The 15,810-nt window shown below is 60.6% G+C and overlaps 2 protein-coding genes across 4 annotated transcripts; one reads left to right on the forward strand and one right to left on the reverse strand.

Annotated features, from left to right (window-relative positions):
- Window positions 1-216: 216 nt before the first annotated feature.
- AKT2 (AKT serine/threonine kinase 2) lies at window positions 217-12,105 on the forward strand. Of its 2 annotated transcripts, XM_074852665.1 has the most exons (15): window positions 217-454; window positions 2,564-2,894; window positions 3,655-3,795; window positions 4,840-4,968; window positions 5,126-5,237; window positions 6,014-6,167; window positions 6,368-6,499; window positions 7,009-7,074; window positions 7,206-7,274; window positions 7,797-7,919; window positions 8,349-8,477; window positions 8,714-8,928; window positions 10,263-10,350; window positions 10,443-10,545; window positions 10,833-12,105. In XM_074852665.1, the coding sequence occupies exons 3-15, from the start codon at window positions 3,750-3,752 to the stop codon at window positions 10,910-10,912; spliced, it is 1,446 nt and encodes a 481-aa protein (XP_074708766.1). In that variant the 5' UTR covers window positions 217-454; window positions 2,564-2,894; window positions 3,655-3,749; the 3' UTR covers window positions 10,913-12,105. The 2 variants fall into 2 exon arrangements, with proteins under 2 accessions (XP_074708766.1, XP_074708765.1); XM_074852664.1 differs by lacking the exon at window positions 2,564-2,894.
- A 231-nt stretch (window positions 12,106-12,336) lies between these two features.
- QPCTL (glutaminyl-peptide cyclotransferase like) lies at window positions 12,337-15,779 on the reverse strand. 2 transcript variants are annotated; one of them, XM_074852666.1, is made up of 7 exons: window positions 15,027-15,779; window positions 14,417-14,548; window positions 14,031-14,318; window positions 13,691-13,843; window positions 13,029-13,128; window positions 12,695-12,811; window positions 12,337-12,582 (listed from the first exon to the last, which is right to left on the reverse strand). In XM_074852666.1, the coding sequence occupies exons 1-7, from the start codon at window positions 15,390-15,392 to the stop codon at window positions 12,437-12,439; spliced, it is 1,302 nt and encodes a 433-aa protein (XP_074708767.1). In that variant the 5' UTR covers window positions 15,393-15,779; the 3' UTR covers window positions 12,337-12,436. The 2 variants fall into 2 exon arrangements, with proteins under 2 accessions (XP_074708767.1, XP_074708768.1); XM_074852667.1 differs by lacking the exon at window positions 13,029-13,128.
- Between the last annotated feature and the right edge of the window lie 31 nt (window positions 15,780-15,810).

Below are 15,810 nucleotides of genomic sequence, written 5' to 3' on the forward strand. Positions count from 1 at the left end.
GGGCATCAATCAACCGTCATCCCCTTGCTCCTGCCCTCCTCGGGTACGCGTGGGTGGTCGCATTGATGGCAATATTTAAATATATGCAAATGAGCGGAAGAGGCGTCTCCGCGACGCGCGCATGCGCAGTAGGGGGCGCGCGCTCCCACACACCCCCGCGCAGGCGCGCTGACCCCCAGCGCAGGCGCAGTCGGCAGCGGCGGGGCGGCGCATGCGCAGTGCGGCTCCGCGCAGGCGAGTGGGGTCTCTCCCTCTCCGTCCCCCCCCTCGACCCCCCCCCCCCCCCAAAACCCTCCTCCCCGTCCGTCTCCGCTTCCTTCGGGCGTGGGCCCGGAGCGGGCGGGGTTTCCGGGAGCGCGGGCGCCGTCGGGGCTAAGAAGACTGAACGGGGGGGAGCGCCACCGCTACCGGGATGAGCGACGGCGGCCGGCCGGGCCTGCGGCGTCCATGACAGGTGAGGAGCCGGCTCTGCTTCTGCGCCCCCCCCCTTCGCCCCCCCGCGCCGCGCAGTGGGCTCGCCCGGCCCCCGCTGGCCGCTGCGCGGAACGTACCACCCGCCCCCCCCCCCGCCAGGGGTGTGCGGCGCCTCCCCGCCTCCCGCCGCCCGATGGACCCGCCCGTCTCCTGAGGGGCGCCGCGGGGACCGCACCACCCGCGGAGTTGGGGGGGGGTCTTGCCCCCCCCTCACGGCCCCGCGATGCGCCCGCCCGTCGTGCGGGATAGTGCGGGGAGCGAACCACCCGCCTCCAGGGGCAGGGGAGGGGGCCGGGACGGGGATGAGGGCGGCTGCACTGAGGGGCTGAGCTGGGGGGGCCTTGCAGTGGGGGGGTGCTGGCCTGGGGGGGTGTTTGCGGGTTGGGGGGGGTCTGGCCTGGGGGCCTGAGCTGGGGGTGACTGGTGGGACTGGAGGGGGCCTGTCCCAGGGACCTGTGATGGGGGCCCTGGCAGGCTGGGGGTGGGGAAGGACTGGCAGTCTTTGCGGGGGGGGTGGGGGGGCTGTCCCTAGGGAGTGAGGTGGGGGGCTCAAGCAGGCTTGGGGTGGGGGGGGTGGTGGCACTATCCTAGGGGTCTCTCATTGGGGGGGGGCCGTGCCAGGCTTGGAGGGCCCTGTCCCGAGAGGCTGAGGTGGAGGAACCTGGGGGGGTCTCTGTGAGCCTCTGGGGTTTGGGGGTGGTCTGTCACTGGCGGGGGGGCTCTGCCATGGGCTCCTGGGTGGGGGGGGGGTTGTGCTGGTACCCCCCCAAGGGGACCCATCCCCAGCTACCCCTTGAGCAAGCCCACCTGAGGGCTCAGTAACAACCACAGCCCCCCGCCTGCCTCCGCGGGGGGGGGCACCCAGCACCGCAGGAGGGGGCTCAGGCCGCGCCGTCCCCGCGCCTTTCAGCACCAGCACCTTCCAAACCTTCTCTGAAAGCTCCTCACTGCTCATCCCCGGGACAGGATCCGCGCAGCTGCGCTTTGAGATGCAAATCTTTCCTGGCGCTGCTTCACAGCTGGTTTAAAGCCTCTGGAACGTGCCTGAAATGGGGCTCTTTTGGTGGTTTTTTTTAATCGCCGCTTTTTGGTGTGCGCCTGGAAACTGCTCGCGCAGCATCTCGGGTTGTCAGGATCCCTCAGTGCCGGATACAATCCCCATCCTTCATCGGAAATAACCGTAACAATTAGGGCTCGGAGAATGTGTCGAATGACCACTGGTCGTTCCTGCTTTTCCTTAGCCATCAGGATCACATTAAACATCCTCTGTTCCCTGCAAGGACAAAGAAGGGGCCATGACAGGGTTTGACACTTCAAGCTGCTGGTGATTCCTGAATCGCAAGTCTCCCGCTGTTGTAATTATCCTTAAACGCACCCAAAAAGCAACGATTTAGTTTGGTTTTTTTTTAACCAACGCTTTTCTTTTTTTATATTGAATTTATATTATGTTGAAGGACAACACAGTGTTGTCTTGGAGAAGTCTGCAGTCTCCAGGTTTCAGAGCCTCATTGTCCCACACTGCACAAAAATATAATCAAAGGTCAAGTACCACCAGCTGAAAGCTTTTTAATTGCAGCCAGTATAATTAAAAACAAGCCCCGGATGCGAATGAACGATGCCCAGATCTCACCGATCGCTGGGTTCGAAGGCTCCTGACTGTGTTTCACCTGCGTCCAGTGCCACAGATGCGCCAGATCCTCTTCCCTGCACCAAAGCTCAGTCGTGGGATGATGCTCAAATCCTACAACCTCCACCCCTGTTAATTTGCTCGTTCAGGGGCTGGTTTTTTTGTAATTTGGGGTTTTTTTTTATTAAAGCCTCTTGTGATCTTGTTTGCATTTGTGGTCTGGGTGCCTTGTGGGACACATGCAGCAGGCTCAGCCTTTCTGGGACAGCTCCGAAATTATTTAGAGCCCTTTTCTGCAGCAAAGTTTTTATTTAGAGTCGACATAGCGCTTAGGGATATGGTGTAGTTGGGAACTGTCTATGTGAGGTTAATGGTTGGACTGGATGATCTTCAAGGTCTTTTCCAACCTAGACAATTCTGTGATTTCCTTTTTAATTAACATCGATGAGCTCTTTGCCATAGCCCATCCAGGAGCAAATCCATCCGGAGATCGACACTTCAGCAGCTGGAAAAACGTTAGCTCCATGCGCTGCCAGGTCCTGCCTGTTGTTGTTCTGCTCAAATTGCCTGGCTGTCTGCCCCACGTCCTTGCCCAATGTTGGGCGAGCGGAGGAGCCTTGAGGGCAAGCAGAGTCCCCAAAATCCTCTTTCCCATCTGGGATCATCCCGGGATGCCTGTGGCAAGGCGGGGAGGTTCCCATTGGGAAGGCACAGGCAGATTTATGGTAGTGAGGAAGAGAAATTACTTCCCTTTGGAAACCCCCTCATCCCTGTGGCAGAGGGAGCTTTAAAGGTGAGATTGGAGGTTTTAAAGCTAGGCTGGAAGTTTGGGAGTTAGGCAGGCCCTGGGGTTGATCTAGAAAGTTTGGAGGGGAGTGGGAGCTCCGTCGATATAGCACCATGTCTGGGGAGTTAGTCTTGGGCTGCTCTGGCTCTTGTCTTGCTTCAGATGCAGCTGGAAAACCCCAAACCCTTGCACTTGGCTGTAAATTTATGGGCTTGAGTTTTATTTTACCCTGATTAAAGCCAGGGAACGGTGGGGGCAGCAAGCCCAAGGTGACTCTGGGGAGACTCAAGGTGGGGACAGTCCCCTCCAGCCACCACCAGGAAGTAGCACGTCCCCTTGTCCCGCTGCCTCCCGTCGCCTGGCGCGGTGGGATTTGGGAGCCCGGGGAGTTAATCCTGTCAGGTGACTCCGATTAATTTTTCTCTAGCTGTTTGTTTTCCAAGGGACCATGCCCCCCCCCCCGCCCCCCGAGCTTGTCCAACCCTCCTGAGGCTTTTTAATGCCTCGTTGGTGGCAGACAGGTAAAGGGACGATGCTGACAAACCTGCTCCATCCTGGCATCTCCAGGTTTGCAAGGCTGCCACGCTGATTTTTGTCTGGGGCGGGGGGAGCGGGTTTTGGGAAACTGGTGTAGCGGAGGAGATTTTAATCAGCGCGTGGGGGTGGCTTCATGCTGAAACTGGCTGCCTCCCCTCAAGGGAGGGGAAGGAAAAGCGTCAGGAGCTTTACTGACTTTCTTTGAGCATCTCTCCCTCTTCTCCCGCAGGTCGTCTCCGCTCTCGCTGCTCCTCCCGCCGCCGCCGGCGTTAGCCGCTTCCCCGATCCCGTGGCAGAGAGGGGGTTAGAGCCCACGGCCCCACCATGAACGAAGTGTCGGTCGTGAAGGAGGGCTGGCTGCACAAGAGAGGTGAGGGCGGGGAGCCGGCGTGGCAGCGGTGGCATCCCTCCAAGGCCGGGTCACTGCGGGGAGTCCAGCGCTGCAGCTGCCGCCAGGAAAGGAGATCTCTGGTTTCCAGTTACTGACGATTTTAACCTTTCCCCAGCGCAAACACAGGGGAGGTCTCTGCTTCCCCTCACCCCCAAAACAGTGCGCAAAGCACCTTGGCGCTGCAGGGCATCCCAAAACCCACCAGCGCCTTCCCTTTTCGGCTTTCTCCTGCTCCAGGCTCGGGTTGGCAGCTCTCGCGGCCATCAGCAATGCTGCTTCGCCGGCGTTGGGTCTGTGCTGCAAGCAAATCCTCGGGCGGCAGCGGTTTTAATTTCTTGCTGCGTTGGGAAGCTGGAGAACAATCCTAACACCTCCCCACGCTCCTTCTAACCTGGTTTGCGGCAGCCCTGCAGTCAGACCCACAGCCAGCCCTTTTATTTTTAGCTCTACATGGGGAACGTTGCAGCGTTGTAGCAGCTGCGCACGTGGGGTTTTATTTTTAGATCCATTGAAGGTGGCTCTTCTTTTTCCTTCCCTGGCTGAGGGTGGTTTGCAAGGGGAGCAGGCGTGAAAGCCAGCCACCTCCAACCACCTTTGTCCCACCAGCAGCCCAGCTGGATCCCTGTGTCCAGCAGGTTTGTGGATTCCTCCTTCTTTGTGGAAAGTAGACCTGGAGAGGGGGAAGCCAGAGCTTCCCTCCAATGCTTTTTCTTTCTCTGGTCAATTTTGGAGCTGCCGGGGGAAGCCTGAAGCTTTTTTTTCCCCACTGTGTTCCCTTGGAGCAAGCGTGTTTCAGACTAACCCCCTGCTCACACCTCTCCTAAATCACAGCCAGCTGCTTTTTTGCAGGAGCTTCTCTAAAGCAGCTCCTAGAAACAGCCTGAAGAAAAACCCCACTGAATTTTCCATCTACAAGGGGTCCTTCTGCCGTTTAATTTTCCGTCTCATCATCAGAACCACCCCTACAAGGGGTCCTTCCCCGAAAACCCCTGAGCCATCCCCCTGCCCCCCTCTCTCTTGCAGGGGAATACATCAAAACGTGGCGTCCCCGGTATTTCCTGCTGAAAAGCGACGGATCTTTCATTGGCTATAAGGAGCGGCCGGAGACGTCCGACCACAGCTTGCCACCTCTGAATAACTTCTCGGTAGCGGGTATGTCAGTGTGGGTGGCTCTGGGGCTGTCTGTGGTTAGGAGCCAGTGTCAGGCAGGGTGTCTTCATCCCCAATGCTGTTAGGGAAAGCTTTGGGATGAGGATATTTGATCCCAAACCATCCTCTTCCTTTTAATTTTATTTTTGAACTTCCGCAGAGTGCCAGCTGATGAAGACTGAGCGGCCTCGGCCCAACACCTTCGTCATCCGATGCTTGCAGTGGACGACAGTCATCGAGAGGACCTTCCATGTGGACTCTCCCGAAGAGCGGTAGGCGCGTGGGATGGCCCCTCCCTTTGGGTGTCCAGGACAAAGAGCGCGTTGTGTTGTGTTGTGTCAGCGATAGCGTGGCCAGCAGGGACAGGGAAGGGATCTCACCCCTGTGCTTGGCACTGGTGAGGCTGCACCTTGATGAGTGGGTTCAGTTTTGGGCCCCTCACTCCAAAAAGGCCATTGAATGACTCGAGCGTGTCCAGAGAAGGGCAACGGAGCTGGTGCAGGGTCTGGAGCACAGGTCTGATGGGGAGCGGCTGAGGGAACTGGGGGGGTTTAGTCTGGAGAAGAGGAGGCTGAGGGGAGACCTCCTGGCCCTCTGCAACTCCCTGAAAGGAGGGTGCAGAGAGGGGGGAGGAGTCTCTTGAGCCAAGGACCCAGCGGCAGGCCAAGAGGGAATGGCCTCAAGCTGCGCCAGGGCAGGGTCAGACTGGCTCTTAGGAAGGATTTCTTTGCAGAAGGGGCTGTTGGGCGTTGGAATGGGCTGCCCAGGGCAGGGGGGGAGTCCCCATCCCTGGAGGGGTTGAAGAGTTGGGTTGACCCAGCGCTGAGGGATCTGGTGGAGTTGGGAACGGTCAGGGTGAGGTTCATGGTTGGGCTGGAGGAGCTTCAAGGGCTTTTCCAACTGAGATGATTCTGTGATCCCAGCTGGAGGAGAGCCCTGAAATCTCTGAGCTGTGACCCGTCTGCCTGCAAAGGCTGGAGAGGTGGGCACAGCCCCTCTCACTGATCCTCACCCCCACCTCTGTGCCACTGATCCCTTTTCTCTGTAGCGAGGAGTGGATGCGAGCCATCCAGACGGTAGCAAACAGCCTAAAGAACCAGGAACCGGAGGCGGACCCCATGGATTACAAGTGCGGATCTCCCAACGACAGCACCGGCACCGAGGAGATGGAGGTGGCTGTCAGCAAAACCCGCGCCAAGGCTGTAAGTCGTCCCCGACACAGCACCGTCTCTTGCCATTGGCACCGCCGAGCAATGAGGGAGGGATACGGGATAAACCTCATCTCTGTGGTGGCCGCTGTTACCAGGATAATCGCGGGTGAAAGAGCCTGGAAAACCCTTTCCCATCCCAGATCCCCCTTGCCCACGCTGCAGACTCTCACCTCCATCTTGTCTCTCCCCAGACCATGAACGATTTCGATTACCTGAAGCTCCTGGGAAAGGGCACTTTTGGCAAAGTCATCTTGGTGCGGGAAAAGGCCACTGGCCGCTATTATGCCATGAAGATCCTACGGAAAGAGGTCATCATTGCAAAAGTACGTGCAGAGCCCCAGCGGAGGGCAAGGGGAAGAGTCGGGAGCCACCAGGGTTTAGGGGATCGCAGAATCATAGAACAGTCTGGGTTGGAAGGGACCTTTCAGGGTCATCTCATCCAAACCCTCCGAGGGCTGCGATGTTTCAAAACACGCCTCCAAAGCTGCCCAGCGGTGGCCAGCTCCTGCTGTGCTCTAAACGCTGGGGGGATTCTAGGAATTTCAAAAGCCCGGGTGTGCGTCGTAAGGCGCAGGTGGGTGACACCGTGGGATCCACTCGCTCGCCTCCCTCTGGGGACGCAGCACGGCCACGTCCTCCTCCACATGTGGCCAGTGAAGCGTTCACCCTGCGGGGGCAAAACCAGGGCAGAGCTTGGCACTTCAAGCTCCCATCCCTGTTTTGTTTTTTTGGTTTTGTTTTTAGTTTTTTTTCTGGGAATAGTTGACGGCGGTTGAAAAACTCTTTTGATTTTTCCACAAACGATGGCGCTTCATTTCTCCTCCTTTTGCAGGATGAGGTGGCGCACACTGTCACAGAGAGCCGGGTGCTGCAGAACACCAGGCACCCCTTCCTCACCGTAAGTACGGCTCGTGCCAGCCAGGGGATGCCTGGCGCACCCCAGAACGACCCTTCCCTTCCCCTCACCGCCTCCCGTGCGAGCGCAGAGCCCCACAGCTTCTCTGAGACCTTTTTTTCCTCCTCTTGCAGGCGCTGAAATACGCCTTTCAGACCAACGACCGGCTGTGCTTCGTCATGGAGTACGCCAACGGTGGAGAGGTGGGAGCTTAAGACTGGATGCTCCCCCCAGGGCTTGGAAGGATCTTGTCTGCATATTAAATAGCTGCTTTCAGCTCGTTAGCAGACAATTTATTCCACATGTGGGGAGGTAGAGCATACAGCTCCTCTTGCCTGAGTTTTCCTGGCTCTTTGCTAGCCTTCCTGGTGCTCGATATCACATGAAACCATCCAGGGGAGCTGCGGACACTGCAGCCCCTTCAGCCATCACTGGCTTCGTTACCTTCCACCCTGTGCTGGCATCCAGCTTTGTTTCTCCACCCTGACACGCTTCCCTTGCGAGCGGGGACACAGCCGATGGCGCAGCCCCTCTCTCAAGCGCTCCTGCTGGCAGAACAGAGGGGGAGCTGACGATATTTTTGAAAGCGAGGAGCTTAGAACACATATGACCGCATTAGCTGCGTGCTGAGAGCGATTAACCCGGGTTTCACTGTGGGGTTTAAGCGCTTGTTGATCGGTTTCTCTTTTGTTTGTTTGTTTCTTTCTTTCTTTCTTTTCCTCAAGCTGTTTTTCCACCTCTCAAGAGAACGTGTCTTCACGGAGGACCGAGCCCGTTTCTACGGCGCAGAAATAGTCTCTGCGCTGGAGTACCTGCACTCCCGGGACGTGGTGTACAGGGACATTAAGGTACCAGCCCAGCAGCAGCAGCGTCCGTTTTAGTGCCAGCGCAATTTTAATCTTCCTGGGCTGGTGTTTGGGGGTGTGAAGTCGCTCCTGACTCCCCTAAACCTGCCCCCCCCCCCGAGGGCCCTCATGGGGTTTCAGTTGCTGCAAGCTGCCTTTCTCCGCTCCTGCTCACTGTGGGTGGTGAAGGGCTGCTTTCCACCCGGGGCTGGGGATGTTGTGGCAGGAGGGAGAGCGGGAGCTTGGCTTCAGCAGAGACCTTGAACCTGCCCTGCGGGGCGCTGTCACCCCCGTCCCCATCCCACGGCGATGGATGGACACCCCAACCATCCAAAGGAGGCTTTTTGGGGAGCAGCATCCCATTCCTGTGCTCCCAACTTTGCTCAGCTCCAAACATTTTCTCCTATCTGCCTGCTTTTTTTTTTTTTTCAGCTGGAAAACCTCATGCTGGACAAAGATGGCCACATCAAAATCACTGACTTTGGGCTCTGTAAGGAAGGCATCACGGATGGAGCCACCATGAAGACCTTCTGTGGCACTCCCGAGTACCTGGCTCCGGAGGTACTTAAAGCATTGCCACAGCCAGGCTTTCCTCAAAATCCTTGTGCCAAAAAAAAAGGGTTTTTTCTGTGGAGGTTATTCCCAAAGTCCAAGATGGCAGTGGTTCAGCGGGGGCTTTTCCAAACTCGTCGGTTGCAAGTGTGGTTGTACCTAGAACGGGGTTTCCCTTCTCCCTCCTCGTGTTGCCGCCTCGTTCTTTGGCCTCGTCAGCACCATCCTCTGTCTCCCACGCGCAGGTCCTGGAGGACAATGATTACGGCCGCGCCGTGGACTGGTGGGGCCTGGGAGTTGTCATGTATGAGATGATGTGTGGTCGCCTCCCCTTCTACAATCAGGACCACGAACGCCTCTTTGAGCTGATCCTTATGGAGGAGATTCGGTTCCCTCGTACCCTCAGCCCCGAGGCCAAATCCTTGCTGGCTGGGCTGCTCAAGAAGGATCCCAAACAGAGGTGAGACTTCGCTGGGGTGGACAGGACAGGGAAGGGATCTCACCCCTGTGCTCGGCACTAGTGAGGCCACCCCTCGATGAGTGGGTTCAGTTTTGGGCCCCTCACCCCAAAAAGGCCATTGAGGTGCTGGAATGCGGCCAGAGAAGAACGAAACTAGTGAAGGATCCAGAGAACAAGTCTTAGGAGGAGCAGCTGAGGGAACTGGGGGGGTTTAGTCTGGAGAAGAGGAGGCTGAGGGGAGACCTCCTGGCCCTCTCCAACTCCCTGAAAGGAGGGTGCAGAGAGCTGGGTGATAGTACGAGAGGGAACGGCCCCAAGTTGCCCCAGGGGACGTTTAGATTGGATATTAGGAAAACTTTCTTCACCAAAAGGGTTAACAAGCATCGGAACAGGCTGCCCAGGGAAGGGGTGGAATTGCCATCCCTGTACGGATTTAAAAGACCTCTAGATGTGGCACTTGGGGACGTGGTTTAGTGGGACTTGGCAGTGTTGGGTTTATGGTTGGACTTGATCACAGAATCATTCAGGTTGGAAAAGACCCTTGGGATCATCGAGTCCAACCATCAGCCCTACTCTACAAAGTTCTCCCCTACACCATATCCCCCAACAGCTCATCCAAACGACCCTTAAACACACCCAGGGATGGTGACTCCACCGCCTTGATGATCTTAAAGGTCTTTTCCAACCTAAATTATTCTGTGGTTCTGTGGCATCCTGGCTTGTATCAGCACTAGCGTGGCCAGCAGGGACAGGGAAGGGATCTCACCCCTGTGCTCGGCACTGATGAGGCTGCACCTCGATGAGTGGGCTCCAAAAAGGCCATTGAATGACTCAAGACGTGCTCTAGACCCCTCACCAGCTTCGTTGCCCTTCTTGGGACACACTGATGAGGAGCAGCTGAGGGAACTGGGGGGGTTTAGTCTGGAGAAGAGGAGGCTGAGGGGAGACCTCCTGGCCCTCTGCAACTCCCTGAAAGGAGGGTGCAGAGAGGGGGGAGGAGTCTCTTGAGCCAAGGACCCAGCGCCAGGCCAAGAGGGAATGGCCTCAAGCTGCGCCAGGGCAGGGTCAGACTGGCTCTTAGGAAGGATTTCTTTGCAGAAGGGGTTGTTGGGCGTTGGAATGGGCTGCCCAGGGCAGGGGGGGAGTCCCCATCCCTGGAGGGGTTGAAGAGTCGGGTTGACCCAGCGCTGAGGGATCTGGGGGAGTTGGGAACAGTCAGGGGGAGGTTCATGGTGGGGCTGGAGGAGCTCCAAGGGCTTTTCCAACCAAGGTGATTCTGGGGAGGACTGTGGTGCTGCTGGCGGTTCCGGACGCGCCTCTCTCTCTGTCCGCAGGCTCGGCGGAGGTCCCAATGACGCCAAGGAGGTGATGGAGCATCGCTTCTTCATCGCCATCAACTGGCAGGATGTGGTTCAGAAGAAGGTAGGAAGGGAAGGGAGCGCGTTGAGGGGGTGAAGGGGCAGGCAGGCGCTTGGCATGCTGCCGGTGAGCAAATTTCTCCTGGTTTCCATCAGCTGGTCCCACCATTCAAGCCCCAAGTGACGTCCGAGATAGACACACGGTATTTCGATGACGAGTTCACCGCCCAATCCATCACCATCACCCCTCCGGATCGCTGTGAGTGCCACGCTGCCCAGAAACAGGAACCCCCTTTGTCACCTGTACCCTCTTCCTCTCCTATGACCTCATTTTCCTGTCACCACATCGTGGTGGCGGGTGTCACTGCAGGGGCTGTGGTGGCATTGCTGAATAACAGCTCGGGGTCCCTCTCACTGCCCTGCAGAGGTCTTGGGCAGCTTTGGTGGCATCTCCGCTGTGGGAGGGAGCAGGAAATCTTGTGAACACACCAGGGAGCCTTCATCAGCACCTCCCTCACCCTCAAACCTTGCCCTGTCCCTTCGCAGATGACAACATGGGCTCGCTGGAGAATGACCAGCGGACGCACTTCCCCCAGTTCTCCTACTCCGCCAGCATACGGGAGTAACCAGCCGCAGCAGCATTCGGCCTCTGAGGAGGAGGAGGAGGGTTTGGGGGTTCGCTCACACAGGAGGGAGTTCTCTTCTGTGCCTGGCAGAAGCGGGGGGACGCTGTGGCTCGCCGGTGCTGCGCCGTGGCCTTTTGGAAGCCGTACCCCCACCAAGTGCTCTTGCTCTGCGGCTCCCACCCCAGCACCGGGACGTGCCTCCTGCCCCTAGCCTAGGACTGCTTTGATTTTAATTATTATTATTATTATTATTATTTTCTTTTTTTTTAAAAAAACTTCTAGAAGTGCTCACAAGCTTTTGAAACCAACCCCCGTTTCCCCTCAACTGTGGCCTTGACCCCCACCCCGCCCCGAAGCTCAGCCAGCCCTCTGCCCAGTAAAACCCACTGCTCCCAGTTGGGGAGAAGCTGTTTTCACAGCAGAAGGGAGGGAAAAACCCCTCTGAGGCTGGGATCCAGGAGTGGGGGGATGCCAAGGCAGGACCCCCACCCAAGACCATGGGGGGAAAGTCTCAACCCCTCACCTCCTCCTGGCTTTGAACTGAATCCGCAGCGACCGAAACCACCCGTCCCCCTGAATCGGCGCCTGGGCAGAGGGGAGCACCCCCCCCGCAGCCAGCCACCACCCAAGGAAAACACGATCCTCGAAGCAATAGTTTGGCTTTTCTGGTGCCTTAAAGCCAGGAGCTGTGGTGACGTTGGGCTCTGTGACACCGGCCCCATCCTCCAGCACCGTTAGCGGACGACGGCATCACCAGAACCAACCAGTGCCAGTGGTGTGACTGGGTTTCTTCATCGCCGATAGCGGGGGGGTGCCCGCCACCCGAGGGGACGCTCTGGGACACCTCTGGGACCCCCCCGCTGCCGTGGCGCAGCACCAGTGGGTCGCACTGGGACCAGCGCCTTCGCCAGGCCCGGGACAAGCTGGACTTGCTGCCTGGTGCCACCAATGGTTTGCAGGTAGGAATCGGGTACCTGGCTGGGGAGCCCCTCAGGGAGGAACTGAGAGAAGTTGTGCTTTTTCTCACTTAGTTTGGGCAAAAATTGAGTTGAATTAACGGAAAAATAGGGGGAAGGGGGATGAGACCCGTGGGCATGGTAGCCTGGCATCCCTGGCGCAGCAGCTGGCCGGCAGCTCTTGGCTGCCCTTGTGTTTGTACGGTACAAGCAATAAAATGGGGGGGTTTGTTCTTTTTTTTTTTTTTTTTAATTCTTTTGGAGGAAGCGGGAGCGTGGGCTCCTTTCCAGCAGGGGAAGGGGAGGCTGAGGGGCCTGGCTTCCCCCCCCCGGCACGAGGTGCTGTGGTCCCAAAGGACCCAAATGCTCCTCCTCGGCACCCTCAATCACCTGCCAAATGCTCCCTGGGGTCTCTGATGTGGCCCCAGGGTTGTCCCCCCGTGGCAGGTGACAGCACAGCACCCAGTATCAGTCACCAAACACTTTACTGGTGGCTCCCAGCGCAGCCCAGGGCTGCCCAGAGTCCTGGCGGGGGGGACGGGGGGGGGACACAGGGTGCTGGTGGGGCTCAGAGCTGCAGGAACTCGGCCACAAAGGCCATCAGGATCTTGCCCAGGTCCTCCACGGTGGGGGGGTGCAGGTTGTCCTCGGTGTCCTCGAGTGTGTGCCACACGTGGGGGAAGGGCAGGGGGATGAGGTGGAGCACAGGGACACCTGTGGGGACATAGAAGGGGGGGAAATATGTCTCCTTAGGACCCTCCAGCCCAGCCCCATGAGTGTGGGGACACAGGGACAATGTGCCCCAGGGGAGGTGGGGACATGGCACCTCGCTGGAGGAAGGGGACGTGGTCGTCCTCGACAGGTCCCGGGGCCGGGCTGAGGCGGAAGAAGGGCTGGTCCTGGGGGCGGGCGTGCAGCAGCCCCAGCTGCCGCAGCTGCTGCTCTGCGCCGGGGACACGGGAGGACCTTCTGGGTCACCTTCTGCCCCCAGTGTCCCCTCTGTCCCCAGCCCAGCCCTTAGTCCCCAGCCCAACCCCATATCCCAGCTTGTCCCCCATCCATGACCACCCCCCCCACCAATCCCATCTCCATCCCCCCTGTCCCCTTGTCCCCACCCTGTCCCCTTGTCCCCACCCTGTCCCCTTGTCCCCGTGTCCCACCGATGGCGACGAGGCGCAGGAACCAGTGGTGGGTGCGGGGGAAGTGGCTGTGGATGGCGGGGTGACGGGCGCCCAGCAGGTCCAGCAGCACCAGCAGGCTCTGGGGACACCAGCACGGCCGTGGGGACACCGGCACGGGGACACCAGAGTGCCACCCCTCAGATGCCGTGGGACTGTCCCAGCTGGGCACCCAAGGGTGGTGGCACAGCAGTGGGGTGGTCTGGTGCTATGTCACCACTCTTGGGTGCCACCGGACCACCCCACTGCCGTGCCACCACCCTTGGGTGCCACCAGGCCCTCCCAGTTGGGTCACCGCAGTGGTGGAGACCATCCCAGCCAGGCCAGTGCCACATTACCCACCACCCTTGGCCATCATCCTTGGGTGCCATGGCCACCAGACCACTCACCCCATTGCTGTTCTGCCAACTCTGGGGGCCACCAGACCCCCACCACTGCTGTGCCACCACCCTGGGGTGCCACCAGGCCATCCCAGTTGGGTCACGACAGTGGTGGGGACCGTCCCAATGCCACGTTACCACACTTGGGTGCCCCCAGATCATCCTTGGGTGCCATGGCCACCAGACTACCGACCCCATTGCTGTCCCACCAACTTTGGGGGCCACCAGCTCCCCCCCACTGCCACAGGGCTCGGTGTCACTCACCATGGCAGTGATCTGGGTGCCGCGGGGCCCGTGGGGAGTGGTGGCCATACGTGCCGCCAGGTGCCGGGCGCCGTAGAGGGAGTCGGTGACGCTCCAGTCCCCGAAGGCCTCTTCCCCGTCCAGGAACAGCAGCTGCAGCGTCACCTCCGCGCCCTGACGGGACACCGGCATCCAGCAGCGGGGAAGGGACCCCAGCGTCCCGGGGATGGGGGGGGGAGGGACTCGGGTGTCTTGGGGGGGGCGGGTAGGGTGTCAGAAGGGTCCCAGGCATCCTGGGGGAGCGTGGGGGGATCCCAGACATCCAGGGTGGGGGGCGGATCCAGGGCTGCCCGTCACCCACCCTGTCCTTGGCGCGTCGCAGGGGCTGGTCGAGAGCAGCTGCCAGCTCCAGGAGGATGGCACAAGGCACGGCCGAATCAGTGGCCCCCAAAAAAATCCGCTGGCTGGGACCAGGGGGCAAGACCTTGGTGTCGTAGTGACAGGCGAGGACCAGGCGGCGCGGGGCGGCGGGGGCCACCGTGGCCACCACATTGGTGAAGGTCACCGGTCCCCGAGGAGTCACCGCTTCGAAGGCGTCGAGCTCCAGGTGCCAAGCGGCCCCCAAGGCGCCCAAACATCCCACGATGTGCTGCGGGGACAAGGATCCCCGGTGAGAGATACAGTGGTGGCACCCTGGGGTGGGTGCAGTGGCACCCAAGCGTGGGGGGGGGTGTGGGGGGGTCTTACCTGGCGGGCAGCACGGCTCCCGGGCCCCCCTGGCACCCGTTCCCGCAGGAGGGGCCGCAGGAAGGTGTCGCGCAGGCGGGTGGGATCCAGCCGCCCCAGCAGCGTCAGTAGAGTCTGCTCCAAGGGGGGGGGCTGGGGGGGGCTGCATCAGTGTCAGGGTGCTATGGACCCTCAGGGGGGTTTGAGGGTCCCTAGAGGGGGCTGGGGCCCCCACGATGGAGTCAGGGAGGCCTTGGGATACCGGGGCCCTGGGGGATGTTGGGATGTGTCTGGGTGCTCCTGAAGGGGTTTGGGGTGCCCATGGATGCATTGGGTGCCCCATGATGGGTCTGGGGGGCTCGGGGGGGTCTGAGGGCCCTGGCGGGGGAGGGTTTGGGTGCCCCAGGATCCGTTGGGTGCCCCCCTGATGAAGTCCGGGGGACCCCATGAGACTGGGGGGGGGGGGGGGGCGGTCCTGAGAGAGGCTGGAAGCCCCGGGGGAGGTCGGAGGGTCGCCACGAGGTCTGAGGACTCCCGGGGACAGCAGGGAAATGCCGGGCACCCCCTTCCCGGGACCCTCCCTCCCCAAGACCCACCGGGACCTCCCCTTCCCGGCCCGCCCCCCGCTCACCGGGCCAGTGACCCGTTCCCCGCCGGGCCAGGCGACGTAGAGGAGGGCGGCGGCGGCCGCCAGCGCCAGGAGCGGCAGCAGCGGCCGGTGACAGCGGCGGGACCGCGGGCAAATCCCGGGGTCCGGAACCAGAACCGGCACCGCCACCGGGACGGGACCGGGCCCCGAACCCGCGGACCGGGCCCGGCGGGAGCCACCGGCGCCCTTCCGCATGGCGGGGGGGCGGGGCCTGCGAGGGGCGGGGCCTGCTACCAGGCCACGCCCCCTCCCCGAGCGGCGGGCTCCGCGGCGGCGCATGCGCGGTGGCCCTGCGCACGCGTTAGCGCATGCGCTGGGGGATGGGGGCGGCCACCCCTGCCGTGACATCACTCAGCGTGTGATGTCACTGGGGTGGGGGCGTCACTCCAGGTCAGCCCGGACCAGGCTGTCACCCCGGAGACGCTCCCCTGGATGGGGATGTCACCGCGAACGGGGGCGTCCCCCCGCACCGGGAGGTCACCCCGGGTGGGGATGTCACTGCCGAGGGGACGCCGTCACCCTCCCTGGGGACACCGCCACGGGACAGAACGTCACCCCAGAGGGGGCCACGGCCCTCCGTGGGGCCATCGCCCTCCATCCACAGCGCCCTCAGCCCAGACGGGGCTGTCACCACCACGGGGCCACCACCATTCCCCACAGGGCCAGCACCCTCCACATGCTCATGACCCTCCACGGGGCCAGCACCCAGACGGGGCCAGCACCCTCCACGCTGCCACCCCCCACCCCCCCCCCCTCTTTTCCCCTC

The sequence above is a fragment of the Strix uralensis genome, chromosome 30 (genome assembly GCF_047716275.1).
Source record: "Strix uralensis isolate ZFMK-TIS-50842 chromosome 30, bStrUra1, whole genome shotgun sequence".
NCBI classification, from domain to species: domain Eukaryota; kingdom Metazoa; phylum Chordata; class Aves; order Strigiformes; family Strigidae; genus Strix; species Strix uralensis.